Here is a 24,806-nt window from a genome sequence, read left to right on the forward strand (position 1 = left end):
GGACAGGAAAAGTGGTTATGAATTAGTTTGTACAAGAATAAGTAATTGCAATATTTTTGCCTAATTTTTGGCGTGTAATAATACAGTGCAATAATACAGCTCAAGTAACGTTTTAAAGGGTAGCATAAATTTGCCTATATGCTTGATATTTTCTCTGTGTCGTGTTTACACCGAGATGATAACTGTGATAACTGTAGTGTGCATTGCTTGTGCTACCTTTGCATATGCATTCTCCAGAAGCATTAATTCAAGTGACCTCTGTAGCTGGCATCCTTTTTTTCTGATGTGGTTTGTGTTTATTTTAGATGTAATGAAGCGGATGGGCATGTGTTCTTGGTGGCACGTTGAAGAACATGACGAGCCATTTCCTCTTATCGCCATTGCGAATAAACCTTCTTACAAAGTGTAAGCTTATCGTCACACTCACCTGTAGAGAGATGGTCTGAGCACTGTAATGAGCTTTGTGGCTCCAGAGGTAGCTTACGAAGCTCTTTGTGACTCTGGGGGTACCTGGAAAGGAAATTTTATGTTGATCATATTGTGTTCTATTATACTAACTTTACACACAAATAAAAATTGGCAGTGCATTCACCCTTTGGAGATTATTGGCAATGTTAAGGCAATTAGAAATCGTTCCTATGATGGGTGTGTAATTGGTGGGGGATTATTTTGAGACATGGTGGAATCTATATCTTTGAAGTTATTCACTGATTGCATAATTTTTACACCTGTCAGTGCTAACAGTGACCAAATTGCTCTGTATGCCACTTTCAGTAACCTGGCTGATTGGTGCGATAAATGGGAAATGGTAATTAACTACACAAAAAAATGTCACAGTTTCGCCCTAAGGGCGAAGCAATGAATGCGATAGCAACACAGCAATATCATACGAAGTAAGGTGAGCGGCTTTGGTAGCAATATGAATTGTAGTAAACATGAGCTGCTTAAGTAAGCAGGTGTGCTGCGGCGTAAGTAGACCGACATGAAGAGAGACTCGATGAGCACGAGAAGGCGCGTGTGAAACGGTGGTGTTGATGAGAAGCGCTTACCGTGGGCAGCGCGTGCGAAGGGACACACCTGTAGTGCTGCACTGCCGATCTGGGCAGCATTGCATGTGTAGCGTGCGTTGGAAAATGTGGCCCGACTATTACTAACTGAATGAACAAGCGTGGTGTGAGCGCGCACAAACAAACATGAATAGATCACACTGAATGACTGCAGCCAACGACTGTCAGAACGCTGGCAGCGGGCGAAGGTACGTGCGGTCTATCACTTCAACGGAAACTGAGCGGCGAAATAAAGGTCAGAGCCGTGTGGAGATAAGAGACGGTGCGGTAGAACGAACGACGAGCGCGGTTGTTGGCAGCGTAGAAGTGCGCCCCCCTCCCCCCCCCTCCCGCTCCCTCCGGCGCTGGCTTTCCGCTTGCTTGCTTACGCGTGGGAGATTGAGTGCGTTCGCTCTCCGTGATAGCGCGCGTCCCCACACGCTTCCGCTGGGGCATACGGCGCGCGGCAAAGATTTTATCTATACGGAACCTCACGGCGACGGCGACGGCGACGGCGACGACGACGCCGACGGCAGAAATCCGGTTGAAGTGTCCATATAATTGCTATCGCAATAAAACTGTGCAATATGCATTACCAATAAAATTAACAAACTTCGTTTTGCCTACCATATAAATAACAACCCTATTGAAGAGGTACCGATATGCAAATATCTAGGGCTGACATTAATATCCAATCTGAACTGGATGACCCATATAGACACCACATGCTCTACAGCCCGAAAGAAATTAGGCATGTTAAAGCTTAAGTTAGATGACACTCCCCTTCACTAAGGTTGATGACCTTTAAAACAGTATCGGACCATCTTTGGAATACGACAGTGCTGTTTGGGACCTTTTTACTCAGCGAAATGCAGAAAAACTTGAAATAGTACCAAGGTTAGCTGTCCGTTACGTCTACTAACGGTTGAAACGACTTGGCTCACCCTCAGCCATGTTACAGTTGGCTGATCTAGAACCACTTGCTCAAAGAAGGAAATCTGCATGTCTAACTTGTTAGCTTCTCTCTACTTTGGAAACCTAGGACTACAACCACGCGATTACTTAAAGAAACATACCGGTCAAGCCTCACGTGACCAACACGGTCACCACATCAAGCCTGTATTCATGATAACTAACCTATATAGGTAGTCATTCTTCCCGCGAACAATTGTCAAGGGGAACTCGTTACCACCCACTTCATCCTTGGTACATGCATGATTTGTTACTATGTCTTTCTTAATATACCCTAGTACACCACCCTCTCCTGCTTGGACCCTTTGTCCGCAGTATTGTATGAGATAAAACAAAAATAAAGTAAAAATAAATGATGATGGAGGTAACAAGATAGAGACAGAGTCGTGATGTGTGCAAGTGCAGAGCATTTATTAAAGACCTTGACACGCTACTGTAATTGTTCTATATATACATACGTACATACTTTGTGGCACATACCCAGCTACCCATGTTTGCTGCTTGGCAAGACAGCTGCCATCAAAACAGCAGCCACATACTTAGCGTCCCACGCTAGCGGACAACTTGGGTCACTGGATATGTGAAAGAGGTTAGATGTAGACAGACTAACGTATCCGCAAAATTGGTAATGTTTCCACAAGAATGCTAATCACATTGAAACGATGCAGATTTAATGCCACATGGGAAGCTAAGCTTTCATGAAGCAGGTAATTAAATCTTGTTAAACTTAACCTGTGTGCATTCAATTTCTTTTTGTCATTCATTGCAATATGCAGTCTGATTCACTGTATATGTCTGTGCTGTACATGTCACAACTTCAACATTATGCAGTGCTCTTGTTTATCGACTACACCGTTCACAACCTATGCCAAAATTCAATCATCTGTTCATGCGAATGCAAGCTGTAAGGTGTCGAAACAATGATATCGAGAGGGCAAAGGTGACTTGTAATGTTTGTTGAGGAAAACGGAGAAGAGAGGTGCATGCAGGGAGAAGTGCGACGTGAAATGCAGTGGTGAGGTTGACTATTATTTGCCGGCTTCATTCCCGTGTCCACAGCCCTTGTGCTGAGAGAACGAGGTTCAATGCTACCAATAGGCACGTAATTCTTTTTATGTGTGAACTGTTCAGGAAGATGGCAGCTGCAGCCATGGTGAGCAAATTCCGACAGGGTTCGCGAAGAAAGTTTGGCCTTTGAGATTTTTAGAACTATTTACAATCATTTTCCCGAGTTTGTGCTTTATCTCTAACAAAATCAATAAGCTTCGGAAAAATCAGTGCACAGCAAGAAATCTGCCTGAATTTATAATTTTGGTAAGAGTCAAATGCAGTGGAGGTCACTCACCATTACTTGACTGCCAGAGAAAGCGCTTCTCACTGAAAAGTGGCTTTTAGATATTTTGTTGCTACAGTAATTACTGCAATTATGACATTAATATGTAGCAGAAGATGTGCATTGTAATGGTTCTCAAGGATTTTCAACCACATAACTCGTTGGATTACATGCTCAACATGTACTACGACACTTGCAGTCGATTAGTTTCATAATGTTTGTGTTTGCTTAGCTGCTTTTTATTATTGAAAGGGTGAACTGATTATGCTAATGTCCTTTTCTTTGCACAGTTCCTGTATGAGGAACCCCTTACCATCCGTCATTACACGAACTTGTGAAATGCAGAAGTCAGGCAAGCCAGTATTCATGGTTATATAGGTGTCTGAAGCTTTTGCCCAATCTCCTGAACTGATGTAGCGTATCATTCTTCTATGTGTTCACTTACGAGCAATTGTTTTTTTGATGTAGCTGTAAGCTAGAAGCATAGACTTGAGGCTCTTTGACGTCTGACAGCAGATTTCTGTGCTATTAGGAACTGCTCTGTATTAATGTGGTCCTTGAAGTAACCTGTTATACAAGCAAAGGCTACTTTATTTGTCCAGAATGTTGTGTTTTAGAATGCTGACAAGAATTACAATGGACTTTTTGAAGACTGATGCAGTTTTCATGTGGATTCCAAAATAAATGTTGTTGTAGAGAGGCGTGCATCCATAAATAATTCAGCTCTGTTATAACAAAAACAAAGGAATACAGTCCTTTAAGTACAGTTAAAGTACTTCCAACCCCCATTTAAGCTGTGAGTACTATTTGATTTTTCACAAACACCATCTGGTTGTGTTGACATTGACACTTGCTTTGCTAGCTCAGTCATGACAGGTTGTGCAGCCAGAACCTGCCAGGTGAATATGAAAAATGTTAACATTGAAATGAAACATTGCCATGTTTTTCTTGAGGACCTTGTCGAGTCACCTGACTTCCTCTCTGGCTTGCTGCCTGCCATGCAGTGTTGGCTGAAGACATTCAGCCAGTAACTTCGTACTTCAGTACTGGAACTCGGCAAGAAAAAACAAATTTTCTGGTGTGCTGCCTGTAGGCAACACTTGTCCAAACAGGGTTAAATCTGCAACGCTGTTATGTGTGCTAATAAAAAAATAGCAGCACATGTTTACATTCTTTCGCTTCTCCCTGTAAGTAATGGGGCTGTTGAAGACGGAGCGGTACCAAGTTGCCCAATTTGCTATCCTAATAAATGAAAGGGGCACTAAGTGCACAAATTATTACTGGAAAAAGGGGTCTAGTCGAGTTAAAAATGGCACGTGGTTATCCTCAGCCAATAGTTGTTAGGGTTCAAACTACCACGTTGCGATATATGTCTGATAAAATGTCATTCAGTTGGTGATTGAGTGGCGATCTCTAGGCTTAAGTGTTTAGTGATCACAAATCCCTTTTCTGAGTTTGCAACCAGTGACATTTTGTTTCGTCATGTCATCATGGATTTCTATGAAAGTGTCTTTAAATTAGAGATGATGTAATCAGTATTGCTAATAACGTTAAGGCATTAGTAATCATTAGTGACTATGCTCAGTTCAATGTGCTTGTAAATTAGGGTCATGATATCAAATTACTGTGTCCAGCAATGAGTGATTCAATGAATAACACCATGAAATGAGAGACTGGAGTCATTAGTGATCACAAATCACTCTTTCACTGTGTCATTGATAGTCTTCATCCCACCAAGTAGCCATGGATATGAATGAGTCTCATGAAATGAATGAATAAATGAGCATATCATTACTCTATAGGGCTAAGTCACTAACGATTGTTACTGAATGACTCAGTTCACCAAGATTAGGGTGCCCTGTCTTCATGAATATAAAATGAATCACCATTCATTCTTATTCAGTGATTCTAGAAAATAAAGTGCATTAGTCACTGGGGATCATGAATCACTATCAAGGACATGCCACCTGCAGACTTCATTCGATTGTTCGCTTCATTCGCTGTCATGGGCCTTAGTAAATATTTGATTAAGGGAATGATTAGCTGACCACTGTTATTAAATGATAGAGCCACATCATTAATAGTAACCAGTGACTGTGCCATAGTGCTTGAAATTTAGCACACCATACCATCATGAATATCAAATTAAACTGTAATTGAATGGGCGATTCAATGGGTCGCACTAGGAAGCTATTGGCTTGGGTAAATAGTGATCGTGATTCGAGAGCCACTTTTATGCTATGTAATTTGTTGCCTGTACTTCAGCCGTGTCACAGTGTCGGTGAGTGTCTTTAATGTGGGATTAGCTGATAAGAATACCTGCGGCTGTTTCCGGTGACTGCTGTCTTATAATATAACTGCTTTTGATCTCCGTTTCCTTAGAGCTGTTGCTTGGGCTGCGCCTAACAGCATGCAAACTGGGAACCGTATTTTTTTGGCGATTGATTTCATTTTAAATTCTTTTTGCCCTTTGTCATTGACTCGGTGGTTTTAGCGCTGACATTATCACCAGGATCTGCCCCTTGGTGCGACACATACCGGGTGTTCAAAATGAAGCTTTATGGAATTTTTAAAAATAGCCTGTGGCAGGTAGCATAATTCTTATCGTTGAGCTGGGTTGTTTGAAGAGGCAGAGATTAGTAGCATGAGAAATCGAAACACATATTCAACTAATTAACAGAAATTGACTAATGAACTTAGTTAATTACCTTGCGACATATATTGCAATTTATGAATTGTAGCCGGTGAGCTTGTCAGGTGTATCCACTTGAAATTAATTTCCAGGATGACACCAGTTTCGAGATATTATTTCCCAAAGTTTGGGAGGAAATACATGGGCCTTCCAGTTACTTTTGTGCTTCATTGTATAAAACAGCATTTTGGTAAAAAACTAAGTGGAACAACAGTGCATTTTTACGGTGAGTTGGGTGGCGCATATCTCCGAGAGAGAGAGAGAAAAACAATGTCTTGCGTTATGTTTGGAGCGTGTTATCGAATATAACTCGAATTATTTTCTCAAACGTGACAGTTCCAAAAATGAAAACATCCTCGTCACACTCTTGCAAACACGACAAATGAAAGTTATGTGGTTTCAAATTTGCAGGGCGGTGAGCAAGTACCAGCGATGCATGGACAGAGCCCGACAGACCACCCACTGCCAGGATACGGTGGATCTGAACGGCCACTTGGACTCCATGGAGCAGCTGGTGCTGGCGAGCCACGAGTCCCTGTGCTCCACCAGGGGGAGCCAGGCGTCCAGGGGGAGCGAATTCGCAACGGTGAACCACTAGGCTGCCACCCTCTCGGCCACTGCTGCGATCTCTCCATGGTTTCCCCACCAAGGAAGCAGAAAGTACCCTGTTCATCCTGTTTACTGTTGGCCAGACACAAATTCCTTGCTGCATTAAAACAACGTCGCCAATGTTTTAAGGGACAAGCGGTTGTGCGATAGGTTGGGAAATTCCGGTGATAGTATGCCCTAATTTACATGCCTTGGGCGACGAAGACAATGAAAATAGAAATAGTTCATAACAAACAAGGTCTATCCTCCTACTACCTTGGGCTCGAACTTTACATGCCACTGACCGCGGTGAAAGTGACGCACGAGTATTTCTGGGCTTAGCTCGAGGCAGCAGCAACACATCATGCAAAGCGACGGGAAGATGCCTGAACTTGATGTAACGTTTGATAGGAAATGAGGTGCGGTAAAGGAGAATGGATATCGAGTTAGAGGGTGCTGCACTCGTAAAAAAAAAAGCAATGGAGGGTGGTTAGAGAAAGCTACCTTTAGAAGATGTACTACCGAGGTGTACTGATGTTGTACATGTAGCGTAAGATAGCTTGAACGCAGTTGAATGTTTATTTAAACTGAGCTGTACAAATGTTTGTGCGGCATAAGGAGCTCCATGCAGCAACCTATAGCTTTGTTCCTCACTTTCCGGATCTGGCACAGTTCTACATAAGGTGCAGTACGCTGGTCATGGCAGGCAGTTGACCTCCAAATGTCCCTCAGCGACAGAATGAGTGTTGCCCGTCGTTATATGATTTAATTGTTCTACCTGATGAATCAAGTTCGTGGCGCGTCTGTTTTGATCTGAGAACAAGAAATAGTTTGGCAGCATTAACAAAGAAAGACAGACGACTCGCTGTAGCATCTAAAGTTAGCACCAGGCAGAAAACGGACCCCCATAAATAGATTTCACAAGTGCTGATTCGTAGCCCGGCAACCGACTCTGCGGTTGAGCGTATCTTTCAGGTTTAGGAAACAGCTCGAAATGAGCGACTGAGGCACGTGCTTTGCCGTCAGAGCAAGTAGGTGAACTAGCGTATTGAGTTATTATTAAAAGCATGTTCTAGAGAGAGAGAAGAGAGAGGGGGAAGCCTTTATTAAATAATGTAGTTGTTTTTGTGTGGCACGAACTCTCAACGTGGTGGTGTCAGTGCTTGTATTTTATAGACCACGAGGCCATACTGTGACATACAAGGAAGAATAATAAAGCTTTATTGTTTAACAACTCAAGTCCCAGTTGTCTTTGTTGTTTGTGGAGGTGGCGTTCCATTGTAATGAGTTGAGCACGGATGCCATCGTCCCCTGGATGTGACGTGTGAGGTGCACCCGAGTGTGGTGCAGGTCTGCAGGTGCTGCAGCCCAGATGGACCAGGGGACATTGGAGTTCCTTGCGATGCCCATGATTTATCTCGTCCTCATCCTTCTATGCCAGGGCTTTGCACAACTCAGAACCAGCTGGGGCTGAAACCAGCTTCTCTGAAAGGCACACAGGTCACATTTTATTCAGAAAAGTTCCCTTTTTTTTTCTTGTGCAAAGGCACTGTTTTTGGCTTCCTTCGTTCCTTCTGAGAGCTCCCTGTAATATCACGCCGGTGTTTGAAGACCGAAGGCTGATCTTTTTCAGAATCGTCAAAGAAAAGTGTGCCCATGCATGTCTACGTAGGCGCTTCCGAAAAGAGACTTCCAGTTTCGAGGCCATTATTATATATACAGTAGACTCCCTTTAAGATGGAACTCGAAAGGACCATGAAAATTTGTTCGTCTTATCAGAAGTTAGTCTGAACAGACGAATTTCATCCTACTTGAAACGGTAAGTGAAGTAGACTTGCAATGCAGGGGAAATTACATAAAAAGAATTTATTTAGCTGAAATAAATAGAAAACTGTCAAGTGGTAGTCTTGCTTGGTTTCATCCAGTCCGTGATCGATGTCTGTCGCTGCTGTGCAAATCTGCAAGCAGCCACAAACGACATCGTCTCACCTAATGACCTTAAAAATCATCCTGTGCCTTCGTGCTACTGGAAAAAGTTATCTAGGGAGTTCAAACAGGCATCTGCTGCCTCACAGGTCATCGGTGCAGGCTCTGGCACCCTGCCCTCCAGGATTGGTAGCAGTGGCGGTCACTCATAATGTACGTTTTAACCAAAGTGTACGTCTGAGGCAGTTCGTCTTAAGAGGATTTTTTTTTGCATTGAGTCTATGGAAAACCGAACAAACGTTCCCATGCTGTTCCTTATATGTGAGAGTTCGGCTGAACTGAGTTAGTCTTAACGAGAGTTCACTATGTTTCCGTCGTCTTACCTATGTTCCTATGAAAACGCCCCAACCATTAGTGATGTCTCTCATCATCAGCAATTTCAATGACATAGTAAAAGCAGCAGAAGAATTCTATGCTGACCTGTGCAGTTCCCAGAGCAGCCAAGCTACTTTCATTCAAAGTAGTGGTGAACAGGATATAGAGGCTCCTTCTATGACTAGCAAAGAAGTTAGAAGGGCTTTGCAAGACATGACCAGGGGAAAATCTGCTGGAGAATATGGAATAACAGTCCATTTAATCAAAGATAGAGGAGATATGCTTGAAAAGCTTGCGGCCCTTTATACTCAATGCTTCACGACTTCAAGTGTACCAGAGAGCTGGAAGAACGCCAACATTATACTAATCCATAAGAAGGGAGACGTTAAAGAACTGAAGAATTATAGACCAATTAGCTTGCTTTCAGTATTGTATAAAATATTCACCAAGATAATTTCCAATAGAATCAGGGCAACACTTGACTTCAGCCAACCAAGAGAACAGGCTGGCTTCAGGAAGGGATATTCTACGATGGATCATATCCATGTCATAAATCAGGTAATCGAGAAATCTGCGGAGTATAATCAACCTCTCTGCATGGCTTTCATAGATTATGAAAAGGCATTTGATTCAGTAGAGATACCAGCAGTCATAGAGGCATTGCGTAATCAAGGAGTACAGGAGGCATACGTGAATATCTTAGCAAACATCTACAAGGATTCCACAGCTACCTTGGTTCTCCACAAGAAAAGTAGAAAGTTACCTATCAAGAAAGGGGTCAGGCAAGGAGACAATATCCCCAATGCTATTCACGGCATGGTTAGAAGAAGTATTCAGGCCTTTAGACTGGGAAGGGTTATGAGTGAGGATCAACGGCGAATATCTCGGCAACATTCGGTTTGCTGATGACATTGTCCTATTCAGCAACAATGAGGAGGAATTACAACAAATGGTTGAGGACCTTAACCGAGAAAGTTTAAGAGTGGGGTTGAAGATTAATATGCAGAAGAGAAAGGTAATGTTCAGTAACCTGCCAAGGGAACAAGAATTCAGGATCGCCAGTCAGCCTATAGAGTCGGTAAAGGAGTGCGTTTATCTAGTTTAATTACTCGCACGGGACCCTGATCACGAGAAAAAAATTTACAGAAGAATAAAATTGGGTTTGAGTGCATACGGCAGGCATTAACAAATCTTGACTGGGAGCTTACCGCTGTCGTTAAAAAGAAAAGCATACAATCATTGCGTTCTACCAGTGCTAACAAATGAGGCAGAAACTTGGAGGTTAACAAAGAAGCTCGAGAACAAGTTAAGGACTGCACAAAAAGCAATGGAATAAAAAATGTTAGCCCTAACATTGAGACAGGAAGAGAGCTGTGTGGATCAGAGAGCAAACACGGATAGTCAACATTCTAGTTCACATTAAGAGGAAATAATGGAGCTGGGCAGGCCATGTAATGCGTAGGATGGATAACCGGTGGACCATTAGAGTTACAGAATGGATACCAAGAGAAGGGAAGCGCAGTCGAGGACCGCAGGAAACTAGGTGAGGTGATGAAGTTGGAAATTTGCAAGCGCAAGTTGGAATCAGCTAGCGCAAGACAGGTGTAATTGGATATTGCAGGGAGAGGCTTTCGTCCTGCAGTGTTTGTGTGTGTGTGACCGAAAGAGTGGCTGATCCCTTTACACCCTGTTGAGCTAGGGGGTGGACACTGCAGGTCGATGCAGCCCTAGCTGCACTGTGTCATCGCACTCTTCCGGGGTCGCAGGGAAACGGTCGCAAAACAGGCGGTTACTCTGTGATTCCTATCTTTGAATGACGTGAAACACTATTAAGAAATATATTAAAAGGTTTTCGGCATGCTCTGAATAGTTCATCACGCTCATGATCATTTGACTTCTAATTTATGAACCGCTGATGCTAGAAATTATTGAAAAAGTTGTCATTGCCATTTCATTTGTTAATTATGATGAATGGCGGATCGAAAACTGTGGCTTTCAACGTTACCATGGAAGAGGAGTGGCTGTGTCTGCATCGTAATATTCGGTATGAGTCGGTATAGCATCGTGTCAGGAATTGGGCCTGCCAAGCCTTGGTCACTTTATTGCTAGGCCGATAAAAATGTGTCGACAAAGAGTAGCATGTCAGCTGTGTCGGCCAGTAGAAAATTTCGAACGACGTTGTATGCTTCAATGTTACTATAGATCCAAATAACCTCGACTGACGCTTACTCTCGATGAGCAGTTGTCGATGAGCAAATACGAGCAGTTGTCAAGGTTCCCTTTCAGATGATATGTGCACACTTGTGTATGTCAAGATAGTGCATCAACGGCAACAGTATTGGTGAAAGCAATGATACTTAACATGTGTGGCATACATCTTGAAACACTTGCGACTGTAAATGTGCTGCAAGTTTGAATAACGTGTGGAAACCATTTTAGTAAATGAGTGGGAAGGTACATGGTGTGTGTTTTTGCTCGGTGTGAGTATGTCGTGTACAGCGGGTTCACTTCTTTCATTGTTTTTCACTATATGTTGCACCATGCATAATTTTAAAGCAGCTGGATGGGTGCTTTTCAAATCTGCTAGACATGGAATAGGTGATGTTCTCATGCCGCTGTAGTTAGGTTTCGCATGGAGTTCACATTACAGTGATGGAAGTGCTGCTCCAATTGCTCCAAAGAGAAATGCTACTGTGTGCTGCTCCAAACTGTCATTTTTGTTAGTAACTGCTCCGAACCTGCTCTGAAACGGCACTGGGAAATTCATTCTCATACTGATTACCAACTGCTGCTGTGGCAACCGTGATATGTGACTGAATACTTTTACATTGTGGTGGTCAGCTTTATCAGCTTTGATATAATTCTCCCACAAGAACTGGCAATTTAAATGTATAGCTCATTTAGCTGTATTTTTTAACTTGACATGCAGACTATTTTGGTGAAATGTGAAAGTGATTGAGATTACTTTGATCTCATACTGATTATCAACTGCTGCTTTGGCAATGGTTATATGTGATTGTGGTTACTTTTACAATGTGGTGCTCAGCTTTGCCAGCTTGATCACATTTCTGCCATAAGTACTGGTATTTTAAATATGTATCTCATTTTACTGCGTGTTCGATAACCATCCATTTTCTTAATTGTTTGTTTCTTGCAATTTGCTTTGACAGTTGTATGTGCAATAATAAATATTTGTATTTATGAGACGCTTCTGTGATGCTTTTAACTTCAGGATTTGTATGGTATATTTTGCCACCTGCTCTGAAAACACCGATAGGTGCTCCAACCAAGCATTTTTTCTGCTCTAAGAACACTTGTAGCTGCTTCGAAGTTGCATTTCTTCTCCGAAATCTGCTCCAAAAGTAAAATGTTGCTTCCATCACTCACATTTCATAAATTTGACAAAACTCCATGAAGAATTTGCAATTTATCTACTCTGCAGCTGTACGTTTTTCGTGATTCTGAAGATGCAAAAAATGTAATGGAAGTAAGTTTTCATTCAATATAATAATTTGTGCCTGAAAGCGTTAGGACGAACGCCCTAAACAAAAGCACCTGGTCGGAGGTGCTACTGTCTACGAACGTTCAGTAGAAGCATATTGGTAAAACGCATGTTCAGAACGCTGCGCCATCAATGCGGTTTCTGCGTTGGTAACTTGACGAATATGTTCGGTGGTCCTGTACCTTTCTTATCTGCTCCCAACAAGCTAACCGATGCTACATTACATGCTGTTTATTACATGTTACATTATGGCTGTTCGATGATGAAATTGCCTTTCTTCTATCATACGGCCATACTCCGATTGCAGTGACAGCACACCGTAGACATCTAGATTCATGTTACCAGTGCGATAAAAAATAAAAAAACGGAACACAGGGACAAGACGCAGACGCCACAATTAACGCTGGACTACAACTGCTAGTTGGTTACGAGATTCTTGCTTTATGTTAACATATCTGGTGTTGCAGCAAACATGTTCAAAAAAATTTTAAAGGTTGCGTGTGGCAGATAGCACAATTCTAGTTCTTGAGCTGGTCTACTCAAAGAGCCAGACATTACTTGCACAAAAAATTAAATGCATAATCGATCAATTAACAAAAATTCACAAATTAATTTTTAACTAATTACCTTATGGCCCATATTGCAATTTACAAATTGTAGCCGTGGAGTTCGCAAGGCGGATCCACTTGGAACGAATTCTCAGGATGACACTAGTTTCGAGATATTAATTCCTGAACTTTGCGGAGAAATACACTACTGCCGACGCCCGTGAGTGCTCTATAGGTATTTTCTATAGACCCTTTTCACGGTGATCTCATGGACGCCGCCATGTTTGATCACGTGGTGACGCGTCCATTGCCTGTCTCAGCTGCCTCCGTATTTACAATGGATGTGTATGACGCCCGGTGCGGCTCAGCAAACTTATGTTTAGGCGGGTATCGTAGACGGTGACTGGGTGGACTGGCTTTTCTCGGTTTCCTCCCTTTAAAAGTCACATGCTACTACTGGGTGGACGGCACGAAGCTTTGGCCACAGCTTCAGAGGACATGTAAACGCTTTCGGACTTCATTACGCCTTCTCCTCATAGAGCGAGCAGCGTGTACGGTGCTTGTACTATCGACGAGGCAACCTAGAGTTTGCCCGCGCGGCACCAGCGCCGAATACTCCCCTGGCGGAAGGATGGAAGTGTTGAAGGTCGCCGCTGGGCCAGCGCGTGCCCGTGTTCTCTACGGCGCGAGCGATCGTGCGCGTCTTTTCGCAACGGCGAGCGCGACATCAACCAGGAAAGGTGGCACGCAATACTGCTGTGTTGTTGATGGCCACAAGAGCCTCGAAAGGTCGAAAACCGCCCGTGAAGTCCCGCAGAATTCCAGAGAGGGGGGTACGAGAAGGACAGACGACAAGCGTGGATAACTGCGGTGCACCGAGTCAAGTAAGTGACGTACTTTCGCATTTGCGTGCAATATCGCGGCCGCTCTATAAAAACGCAATAGTAATGTGCCTGTATTTAGCGCATGACCGTTTGTTTAGACGTGTCGCGTAGTTTAATCGTACAGTGAAATCCGCCGTGTTAGCTTGGCGGTAAATGCATACGTGTAGCGCCGCTAAGCTCGACGACGCGAGCTCAATTCCCGGCCACGGCGGCCGCATTTCGATGGAAGCGAAATGCGAGAATACACTTGTTACCGTGCACTTTGATTTTTGTGCACGTTAAAGAACCCCCGGTGGTCAAATTTATTCCCGAGACCCTCCATTACAGCGTGCCTCATAATGATATCGCGCTTTTGGCATGTAAAACCCACAAATTTAATTGATTGTACTGTTCGTTCACTCGCGATCGGCAAAGACGAGCTCAAGGTAATTATATCCTTTTTGCAAACGCTGCAACTTAAATTCCTAGTTGTGCAGGCAACAAAGGGGGCCGCACGTTACTTGTCTTTTGTGTGGTGGAATCTGTATTTAATGCAAGCTGCGGTCATCGCGTGCGTCGGTAAGCGGCAGATCGCAAAGCAGCTGCCCGAGACGCGCGCGTTATGTTTGTAACGTGCCGTAGGTGGGGTAATAAGACTGATTACGACCGATTGTGTCGGGAACACACAGGGGTTTATTTGTGCTACATCGCAGCCATCTTGGAAGCTCCCCTGCTCTCTACCAGGGTTGCCTTCCTACATTACAAAAGGTGCTATGCATGGACACTACATCATCCCCTCAGGGAAGGAAAATTCAGTTTTGTTCAAACACATAGTAGAAAAATAAAAATGCACTTTTGTTCACACATAGTCTTGCAGGCGCTCAGGTCGTTGCCTTGTTCGTTGGGGGTACCGCTGTGAGGCGGTCTTGGTAGTTACTGGTGGAGCTTCACCAGGAGTAGCTGTGCTGTGGCTTGGAAGGTCGCTGTTACTTGGCACAGCTGCATCGTCCAGATCTGGCATGTCGGGCTGGTCCTGTTGTCGTTCCATTTGAACTGTGCTCGCATCTTTGAAGAAGCTAGAGTTGCGACAAATCGACACTCCATCTCTGGACGCTGTGATTTTGGAGCCAGTGACTTTGGTGATTGTGTATGGGTGGGGGTCATAGTAAGACGAGAACTTGTTTGACCTGTCTTGTTTGCAGAGGACTTGTTGTCCAACATGCAGCTGGTTGTGACTGGTGTGTCTCCGAGAATCGACGTACTGCTTGTTGTATGCTTTTCTTTGGGTGTCATTCTGTCTCGCCTGAGAGTGAGCTGAGTTCTGAGTATCAGCAGCAAGTGTCGGTAGAAGATTCCTCATGGGTCTCCCAAATAGAAGTTCAAACGGAGACTTTCCTGTGGAACCATGGGGTGTGGACCTGTAAGCCAGGAGGAATGACTGAAGCTCATTGGTCCAATCCAAGTGGCTGACACGACTTGCGAGTATCGACTTCTTGAGGGTGCGCATGAATCGTTCGGCTTCCCCGTTAGCCTCTGGCCACCGTGGAGTGATGCGGTGATGCTTGAATCCAAGCTTGCTAGCAAACTCTGCAAAACCCTCACTCTGAAAGGGTGGGCCATTGTCTGACTTTACAATTTCCGGACAGCCGAACTGAGCGAATACAGTGCGCAGTTGCTTGATGACTGTAGGTGCTGCAAGAGTGTGTAAGATGCTAACGACTGGGTACTTGGAGAAATCATTCACAACTACCATGGCATACTTGCCATCAGGGAAAGGGCCAGCAAAATCTAACGACAGTTCTGTCCACGGGCCTTGAGGAAGCTCCTGAATTGGCAAAGGGTCTCGATGGTGTACCGGTGTGTTAGTTTGGCATGCCAGGCAGCTCTTAACTGTCTGGTCCACTAGAGAGTCTATCCCTAGGAACCACACCTTCTCACGCAACAGCTGTTTTGTCTTGACAATGCCTTGGTGGCCTCAATGTGCAAGGTGCACCGCCTTTGTGTGAAGTTGTGCTGGCAGTACTATCCGCGTGCCTCTTAACACAAGGCCTTCTTTGGAGACTGACAGTTCTGTCGCAACGCGAGAGAAAGGCTGTAGAGTTGTGTTCTTCCAATGTTTGCCTTTCTGGGGTTGCTTTAGGTCTTACTTGAGTGAGTTGATCACCGGGTCAGCTAACGTCGCTTCGGTTACCTCCTTTATGGTCATGGCACGAGGTAGGCTGTGAGACATGATGAAGTTCACATACTGCTCAGCGACAGACTCCATGCGCCGAAATGGTTCTGTGGAGTTTACTGGGTGGCGGGACAAGTAGTCAGATGGGTTGCTTGGACCACTAGTGTGCTGCACTTCAAAGGTGTATTGTTGAATTCGAAGTGCCAAACGCTCTAGCCGTGCTGAAGGCAGGGAGCGGGGGTTGCTGAGAATACTGACCAAAGGCTTGTGGTCCGTCAGTAGGTGGAATGCTGTCCCATACAGGTAGATGCGAAAGTGCTCAATTCCCCACACTACAGCCAGCATTTCCCTTTCAATTTGAGAGTAGCGTGCCTCCACAGGAGAAAGGGCACGACTCCCATATGCTACCACCCTGGTTTCGCTTCCGGATGTCTGCGTGACAATGGCACCTAGGCCATGAGGAGCAGCATCTACAATGAGTGTGATGTCCTTTCCTGGGTCAAAGTAGGCAAGAGCTGTGGCCTCGGAAAGCTTTCTCTTCAGTTCGTTCAGGGCATCTTGCTGTATGTCTGTCCAACACCAGTCCTCTCCTTTGGCTGTGAGTTTCCTGAGTGGTTGGGTGAGGTGGGCCAGATTCGGTATGAACCGACCACACTAGTTAACAAGACCAAGGAGAGATTTCACTTCACTGGCACTGGTGAGGCACCGATTACTGCAGACACCTTAGTGGGGTCTGGTTGTACACCTTTACTTGAGAACACATGCCCGAAAAAGGTAAGTTCCTGTTGGTAGAATTTGCATTTCTTGACGTTCAATGTGAGACCACTTGCAAGTAGACATTCCAGTGTCGCCTTCAAAGCTTCATCATGCTCTTTCTCAGTCTTTCCATACACCAATATGTCATCGCTTACGTTGAGCACATTGGGGATGTTGGTTAGAACCTGACGGATGGTGTCCTGGAACACTTCGGCTGCTGAGTTGATTCCGAAGTTGAGTCTCTTGTATCGGAAGAGTCCAGCATGTGTAGAGAATGTGGTGATCACACGAGATGATGCACCAAGTTCAAATTGGTGGTATCCATCTTTCAGATCAAGTTTAGAGAATAAGATGGATCCATTCAAAGCAACAAGGATGTCGTCCACTGTCGGTGTGACATGTCTCTCATGCTGGATGGCTTGGTTAGCACAGCGCATGTCGACACACATTCGAATATGCTCGGGGTCATGTGGTTTCGGTACTGCCACGATTGGAGATACCCAAGGGGTTGGGTCCTTCAGTCTTTTCAATTATGCCGAGGGACCTGTAGCCTTTCAAGCTCTTCTTCCAGTGGCTTTCGCATGGAGAAGGGGATGCGTCTGTGAGGTTGTGCTACTGGTTGAACAAGGGGGTCAACATGGAGGTGTACTTGGAAGTCCTTTAGACAGCCCACTCCCTTGAAAAGGTCTGGGTAGGCCACTCTCGGATCCAGTCTGTTTGGCACCTCTCCCACACTGTACATGATCTGGACTAGTCCTAGACGGGAAGCTGCAGAGAAACTTAGTAGTGGGGTACAGTCTCCGGACACCACATAGACAGTTTCATGGCTGCTGCTGTTCTTGTAGGTGATGAGAACATCTAACTTTCCGAGTAGCGGTAAAGGAGAATTTGCGCCATAAGCAAATACTTTCTTGGACGTCTTAATTGGACAGCGTTTCCGTGCTCAAACGCTTTTTCAAGCTGTTCGAAACAATGACAGACACGGTAGCACCAGTGTCAATGGTAAAACGGACGGTCTCACCATCGAGTTTGAGATCCACCTGGGGAGAGGTCGTGTTTGGGCGACAGTGAGAGGAAGTCATGAAGACGTGTTCATCACTGTCAGGGCTGCTTTCCCGCACGACTGCATGCACGGTTTTGCGTGTTGAACGACACACACTAGCAAAGTGTCCAGTTTTGCGACAAGCATTACACTGTTTGCCAAGAGCGGGGCAACTGGAGCGTCCCTCACTATGAGGCCATGATTTTCCACAGTTGTAGCATGTTGCGTCTGTCCTTTGATGGCGCGGAGGCTCGCGAGGCCGTGATGGCGCTTTCCCGTGGTACTTCGGTTGATGAGGTCGCGAGGTGCGCTTGGAGTTCACTGCAAGTGTAGACGCTGACGCCGAGTTTTCTTTGTACTGTTGACGTTCTTGCTCGATCACAGAGATGTTGTGCTCGACCTCTTCAAACAACCTGCCTTGTTTGAGAATTTCTTGCAAGTCGAGGTCATGCTGCATGGCATACCGGCGTAGACGTGTTGACACTGTAGACAGGAGGATTTGATTCTTGATTTCGGTGTCGGCATCGGCGAAAGCACAGTGCTTAACTAGCTGTCGTAGTCTGGCGTAGAACGCGTCGAGTGATTCGTTTTCCATTTGCTTGGCTTGACGGAAGCGGTAAATCTCGAAGGTAGGGTTCACTCGGGGTGCAAAATAGCCATCGAGCTTCTTGCGTGCTGCGGTGTAGAGAGGCGTTGCGTTGCTGGAGCCATCGGTGCTTGAAACGGTAGACGCAGTTGCGGCTGCGGGAGAATCAGGTAGCGAACAGTAAATGTCATAAACTTCTTCACCAACGTAGTGTAGTAGTAGGGCCGTCTTCCGGGCGTCGGCTGTGATGCCGCAGGCTACGATGAAGTTTTCGAAGCGTTTCACCCACTTCAACCATTCGGTGCCGACGTTATTGGCGTCAGTGGCACGCGCGTCGAAGAAAGGAAACGAGGGAAGCATGCTGTGCGCCATACCGCAATATAGAAGTTCGGTCGATGTGTGCTGATATCTTCGTTCCGTTTAAAATAGTTGCTTGGCAGCCTTCACGTAGTTCAGCCGCATCCTCGTCGCCATTGTAACGTGCCGTAGGTGGGGTAATAAGACTGATTACGACCGATTGTGTCGGGAGTAGTAGTAGAGGTTTAGGTTGGGAAAAGATGCGTATTTCTGCAGCCCTTATAGGGAGCACGGCTCAGCATCTGGGGGGAGGGGTATGGGGGGGAGAAAGAGGGAAATAGTGGGAGAAGGGGGAAGGGAGAGGGCACTCGTCCTCGTCTCGGGCAGGGTGCCCCTACAGCCGGTCAGCCAGCATTGTGTCCGCAAGGTAGCCGAGGACCACCTTGAACACTTGGCTGGGGTTGCACACGGGTTTATTTGTGCTACATCGCAGCCATCTTGGAAGCTCCCCTGCTCTCTACCAGGGTTGCCTTCCTACATTACAAAAGATGCTATGCATGGACACTACAATGTTTGTTGCTTGGCCATACTTTCTAGGTTCACAAACCCAAGCATGATTTAAAGTAATTGCCACCTTGCACATTCTTCCTGCTTAACTCTTCCAGCCAGGAATCTTGGTTTCGTGTAGTAGCCGGCCATCGGTGTGACCTTACTTTAGCTGCGGTGGGGCATTCGCCCGACAAAAAGTAGATTTGGTTTTATGAGGCATGTATCGCCAATTCGTGCGCTTGTGCTATGGTCCCAAGGTAATCGCTGGTTACCGTGATCTCGGTTCATTTCGCGGAGCAGTTTGTACGAGTGATTTCTCATGACCAGTGAAAAGATATCTTGCTCAATAATGCAATAAGTTGCCATGACTGTAACATCTGCATTGAATGAGGCATGATATACATTAAATATTTATACAGCATGATATAAGGCATTATGCACATATGTAGTACTTACATCGTTAATTAATTTTATTCGCTTAATGCTGCCTAATGCATGAGTTCTTTCTGTTCCGATAGTGCTGATGCCACTCCCTGGGAGCCAAAATGAGAGCAGCCGTGTGTGCGCGCCCAGCGACCAACGAAACCAACCAGCGACCAACCAACCAACCAACCAACCAACTAGCGACCAACGAGACCAGCCGCAATCGTCACCGCCTCTGCACATCTCTGCAAGCATGCATGACCGCTTTGTGACTGCATCATAGAGAAATAAAAGTGACTAAATTACTGAGCTCGGTGTCTACCTCTTACTCGATGTCGTATACAATCATGTTGAACACCTCCGACGCGCACTTGGCTTTCACTGTCACATCACCGCCCACAATTTGTTCAACACCACACACGTGTGGAAGCAGACGCTTCCCTTTCTTTAGGTTGCCGCCACGAAAAAAGCTGTTAGCGTCGGCGACCGTCTTGAAACCGCACTGAAGTCTTTGCATCGCTATTCAGCAAGCACGCGATCTGCCGCCGTCGAAAACGGAGCGCCGTCAGCTCGAGCAGCGAAGGAAAGCGCGGGCGAAACAATGTAAACAAAGTGAAGACTCCACCACGGCACAGAACACCCATACAGACCACAGAACACCCATACAAACTTGCCTGACCACGGCGCGACCGCGCTGCTTGAAATTTCCACATTGGAGGCGCTGTTGATGATGATGATGATGATGATTTATTGGCATCCCCTTTGAAACGGGGCGGCGACAAATAGTCACCTAGCCTGCTTGATTTAATCAGGTATACTATACATGTTCTTTATCTTGCATTTTTGTATACCTATCGTTATTTTTCTTTTCAAAAATTTACCTTGTACCGCTGCCTATGATTTTAAGAGATCAGGTCGCATCCATCTTTTCCCTACTTTTTTTCCACCAGTACTCTAATCGTCTCTTGCTGATCTCTACGGCTGATCTGTTTATGTTTCCTTCCACTTTAAACCCAAGCGCTTCTGGGAGTTGCACGTTACCTACGGTTCTCGCTGGGTGGATCCCGTCGCATTCCATTAGGATGTGCTGAGTGGTCTCTGGATCTTTACTGCAGCATACACATGTCTCATCTAATTCCGAATATTTGTTCCGATATGTTTTCGTCCTTAGGCAACCGGCTCGAGCCTCAAATAGCAAGGCACTGCCCTTTGTGTTATCGTACAGATTTTCCCTTCTAATTTCTTTCTTCTCATTCTTGTAAATCTCCATTGTCCTTTTCGTTTCCATTCTTTGCATCCAATTCACGGTCTCTATTTCTTTCACTTTCTTTCTGATGACCCCTGGTTGTCTATTTACAGTTTCGATTATCCTGTACTTGGTTGCCAACTTCCTTGACCTCTTCCTCCATTCTGTGTCCACGCTTTTCATGTAGAGATACTTGTGCACTTTATCCGCCCATTTATTTTCATCCATGTTCCTGAGCCTTTCTTCAAAACTAATTTTGCTTTGTGCTTCTCTGACTTCAAAAGAGGCCCAACCCATGTCTCCATGCACTGCCTCATTTGTCGTATTACCGTGTGCTCCCAAAGCCAACCGGCCTACTGATCTTTGGTTAACTTCCAAACCCGCCAATATATCCGATTTTAAGCATATAATGGCATTTGCGAATGTTAGCGCTGGCACCATTACTCCTTTCCAGATTCCACGCACCACCTCATACTTATTGTGGCCCCACAGTGCTCTGTGTTTCATTAATGCTGCGTTCCGCTTCCCCTTTATTTTCAGATTATCTTGGTGGTTGCTTGAGTGATTCTTTCCTTCGTTTATGTGTACGCCGAGGTACTTATATTGCTTCACTATGGGTATTACTTGTTGTTGAATTGACACCACGAAGTTACTCGTGTGCTCATTAAAGATCATAATCCCTGATTTCTCTGTGCTAAACTTAAGGCCTAGATTTGTCGCTGCGTTCCCACAGATATTCGCAAGTATCTGTAAATCTTTTTTATTGTCCGCTAGTAGCACAATGTCGTCTGCGTACATCAGTCCAGGGATCTTCTGTTGCACCATTTGTCCATTACGCATGTAGGATAAATCAAAACCTAATTCGCTGTTTTCCAGTCGTCTTTCTATGCCCTTGACGTAAAGCGTGAGGAGGCTGTCAGGAGGCGCAGGAGCGCCTTCTGGCGACCGTTTTCTCGTCTGTTGGAAGCGAGCTCCACCACTAGAAAAGCTGGCGCCACCGTCGGCGTGACGGGGTATGAGGGATCGCGTGGACACAGCGGCCGCGTCGTTTGCTTCAGAAGCGCCGAAGCGAGCTGAAAACGAAAGTTTAGTCCCACATGCGCTACGATTGTGATTAAGTGTGGATGTTTTCCCGCTTCTGGTGTCTGCTTGACAACACTTCACAGCACTGCACTAGGTAATGGCTGCCTTTGTAGGCGTCCGACATGGTAGGCTACTGCTCGGTACCGCAGTGCCGGACACGCACGCAACGGAGCCCGGTGTCAGCCTTCACACGTACCCGCAGGCCAAGAAGCTGTGTGTAGCTTGGATTGCGAAACTTAGAACCGGCAAGCAGCCATCGGCTACAACTCGGGTATATAGCAAGCACTTCCGCGAGGAAGATTTCTGCTACGCCGTTGGGGCTGCGATGTTCAGTGAGTAGCAGAAAGCGCGCACCGAGAAGCTCGCCCGCACGCGCTGCCCGGTTAATGTCATGAATATTTGGTCTATGAACTTGTTGATGCTAGATACTGGCAAGTTCACCAGAATGGAAAAGGAATAGTAAGAAGCGCATTCAAAAAAGGCATGGCATATGCTCATGTTTGTGTTAGCACCAAACAATGAATGTACTGGAGTAACAAAAAGAACCAGCGGGAAATTCCTCGCTGAGAAGACCGATAAACATACAGTGCGACGCAACTTGAGAAATAACGATATTGCAACGTCCAAGAATATAGGAAAAAAAAAAAACACCATTGAATCGTCGCGATGGCACACCGAGTCGCCGGATAGCGTCGAAGTCCCGACTTAGAACGAAATTATTTTTGAACAGCTCTGATAGCGTCCACGCAACAATGGTTGCCTGTGTGCTATCAAAGGTTCTTATGCTGCGGCCTAAAGCTCAGGGCACGGCGAGAAAACGCGCTCGCAGCGAAAACGAACCATTGTGCGCGGACATGCATGCCGACGCGCAATCGGTCGCTGCGAACCCGTGCGATCGCTGCATTGAGGCTTCATTCTGTTATGCTCAATTTGGTTATACGGACAGCAGACTATAAGGACATATTTCGCATAGTCTGCTCTCAGCGAGCGCCTACCTATCACGGAAGAAGCTGTTTCGGGGGACTCCATCGCGGCGACCGCGCGCAATGGGCGTTCACTGTACGTATTCGGTAAAGAGATAGCGCCTGTAAACTTTTCTGCGCTTTCCGTTTGCCCAAGATTATTATTTTGACAGTAAGAAACTTCCCTCGTTTGAAGAATACTTACATAAATGGCCAGGATGGCTCCCGCGCGGTGTTCTTATTGAACGCCGACAGCCAAACCTATGAGGAGCGCGCTGCGTTATCCCTCATACTATACGCAAGCGTGGCGCTTCCGACTGATGGCGACTCCGTAAGTCCTCGCCCCCAACACAAAAGTGTGGCTAGAAATGTATTCCAAGTACAAACTTTCAGCCTATACTATAAATCAGGATCAGCGTGTTGTGCACTTCATTCTTTATTTGGCAAACACTTTGAAGTATAGGGACTTGTCATGTTTCTGATTCAGTAAGGTTCCTCGGTGCGGTCACTATGTGATTCTTTATATTTTGCTTGATAGCTCGCGTGTGTTTAGATTTGTTCTCGCTGCGCACAAGACTTGGGACGTAGATGTTTTGCACTTTGTTATAGCTTTTAGCACAGACCTATTATCGCTAGTCACTCGCTCACTCTGTGGACCGTCCCGAAACGTTCAGCTTCGAACATTCGCGTGCACATGTAGTCGGTGTTGTCGCCGTCGCCCATGCTTCGGCGTATTGATTGAAGCGTGCGCCCTTTCATTTATTCTCGATACGGTGACGATATAGTGGGGGTAGGTTTGCGTGTGAGTTGGAGTGGATGGGCAAAAGTGCGACAAACTTACTGTGTCAGGAAGCTACCCGACCCCTTTGTCACTGTGTAACGACCCGTACTCACTCTTGCCGACGTTTCGGAGTTGAAGTACTTTCTTTGGCGGTTAGCGATACAACGCTGGCGGAAGAGGGATTTTTTTTTAATTTTGGAGGAAAGCCGTGCATCGCGAAGAGCCGGCAACACAGGCAGTCCTTTTGTAGAAGAGGTCCGTGAACCTGGTCACACAGATTTATTCCATTCCTTAATATGCCAGTCACTGTTTTTGCAGCCAACTACTGCACACGTCATCACTTCACCGTTCCATATTTTGCAGCATCAATGGAGCCACACTTCGTTGGCGAACATCCAGTTGTATTTCCTAAAGCTGATCGCGCAATAGCAGGGCCCGCAGAAGCGGCAATGGTTTCGTATTCGTGCGCTTTCGCTGAGGCAACATGAGGCGCGCCGCTGAAAGTTCCATCTCGTTTCTCTGGAGCAAGCTGCTCCCCTAAAAGGGTCTATATATGTTGAAGCGCTCGAAATGTCATGGCGTTAGTCATTCTGGTAACGTGCCTTCTCTCTCTCTTTCGCTCCCCCATCCTCCTCTCCACGGATAGGGCAGCAAACTAGACAAAGTCTGGTTAACTTCCCTGCTTTTCCTTCCTCCTTTCTCTCTCTCTATCTGCCGGAGAGTTTGCTTTGTGATATTGTTGTTCGGATGAGAAAAGAGAATCAAAAAGAGGACAACGCAGGCCTCTTTAGGACCAGCTATCCCGAACATTACCTAGGAAAAAAAAAAGCAACAAACATTACGCGAACTAACACTAGTCACACGCACGCAAGTTGTGTCACCTCAATCATCAGTGCCAGATGTACGGTTAGTTGTTTTTTTCTTTCTTTTTTGGGGGGTATGGTTATGGCATCACTCATGGGGAATTCCATAGAACTCTTAATAAATATAAGTGACATCAAAACTTGCACATGAACTTCATAAGCGGAATGCGTAGCCCTGGAGCGGCAATCAGAGGCAGTCA

At 45.6% G+C, this 24,806-nt stretch overlaps 3 protein-coding genes across 6 annotated transcripts in view; 1 reads left to right on the forward strand and 2 right to left on the reverse strand.

The window, feature by feature from the left end:
• Positions 1 to 7,863, forward strand: part of LOC119431095 (sentrin-specific protease 1-like) — a 42,179-nt gene extending 34,316 nt beyond the window's left edge. For 2 of the 4 annotated variants that reach the window (XM_037698573.2, XM_037698574.2), the window contains exon 9: positions 6,455 to 7,863. In XM_037698573.2, coding sequence (XP_037554501.2) covers positions 6,455 to 6,641 — 187 coding nt within the window. In that variant the 3' untranslated portion in view covers positions 6,642 to 7,863. The remainder of the gene's footprint in view (positions 1 to 6,454) is intronic. The other 2 variants (XM_049656852.1, XM_037698571.2) reach the window with 2 other exon arrangements.
• A 6,841-nt stretch (positions 7,864 to 14,704) lies between these two features.
• LOC125941155 (uncharacterized protein K02A2.6-like) lies at positions 14,705 to 15,598 on the reverse strand. The gene has a single exon (XM_049658117.1). The coding sequence runs from the start codon at positions 15,596 to 15,598 to the stop codon at positions 14,705 to 14,707; it is 894 nt and encodes a 297-aa protein (XP_049514074.1).
• A 2,096-nt stretch (positions 15,599 to 17,694) lies between these two features.
• LOC125941156 (uncharacterized) lies at positions 17,695 to 18,809 on the reverse strand. The gene has a single exon (XM_049658118.1). The coding sequence runs from the start codon at positions 18,772 to 18,774 to the stop codon at positions 17,695 to 17,697; it is 1,080 nt and encodes a 359-aa protein (XP_049514075.1). The 5' UTR covers positions 18,775 to 18,809.
• Between the last annotated feature and the right edge of the window lie 5,997 nt (positions 18,810 to 24,806).

The sequence above is a fragment of the Dermacentor silvarum genome, chromosome 10, assembly GCF_013339745.2.
Source record: "Dermacentor silvarum isolate Dsil-2018 chromosome 10, BIME_Dsil_1.4, whole genome shotgun sequence".
Classification (NCBI taxonomy): Eukaryota; Metazoa; Arthropoda; class Arachnida; order Ixodida; family Ixodidae; genus Dermacentor; species Dermacentor silvarum.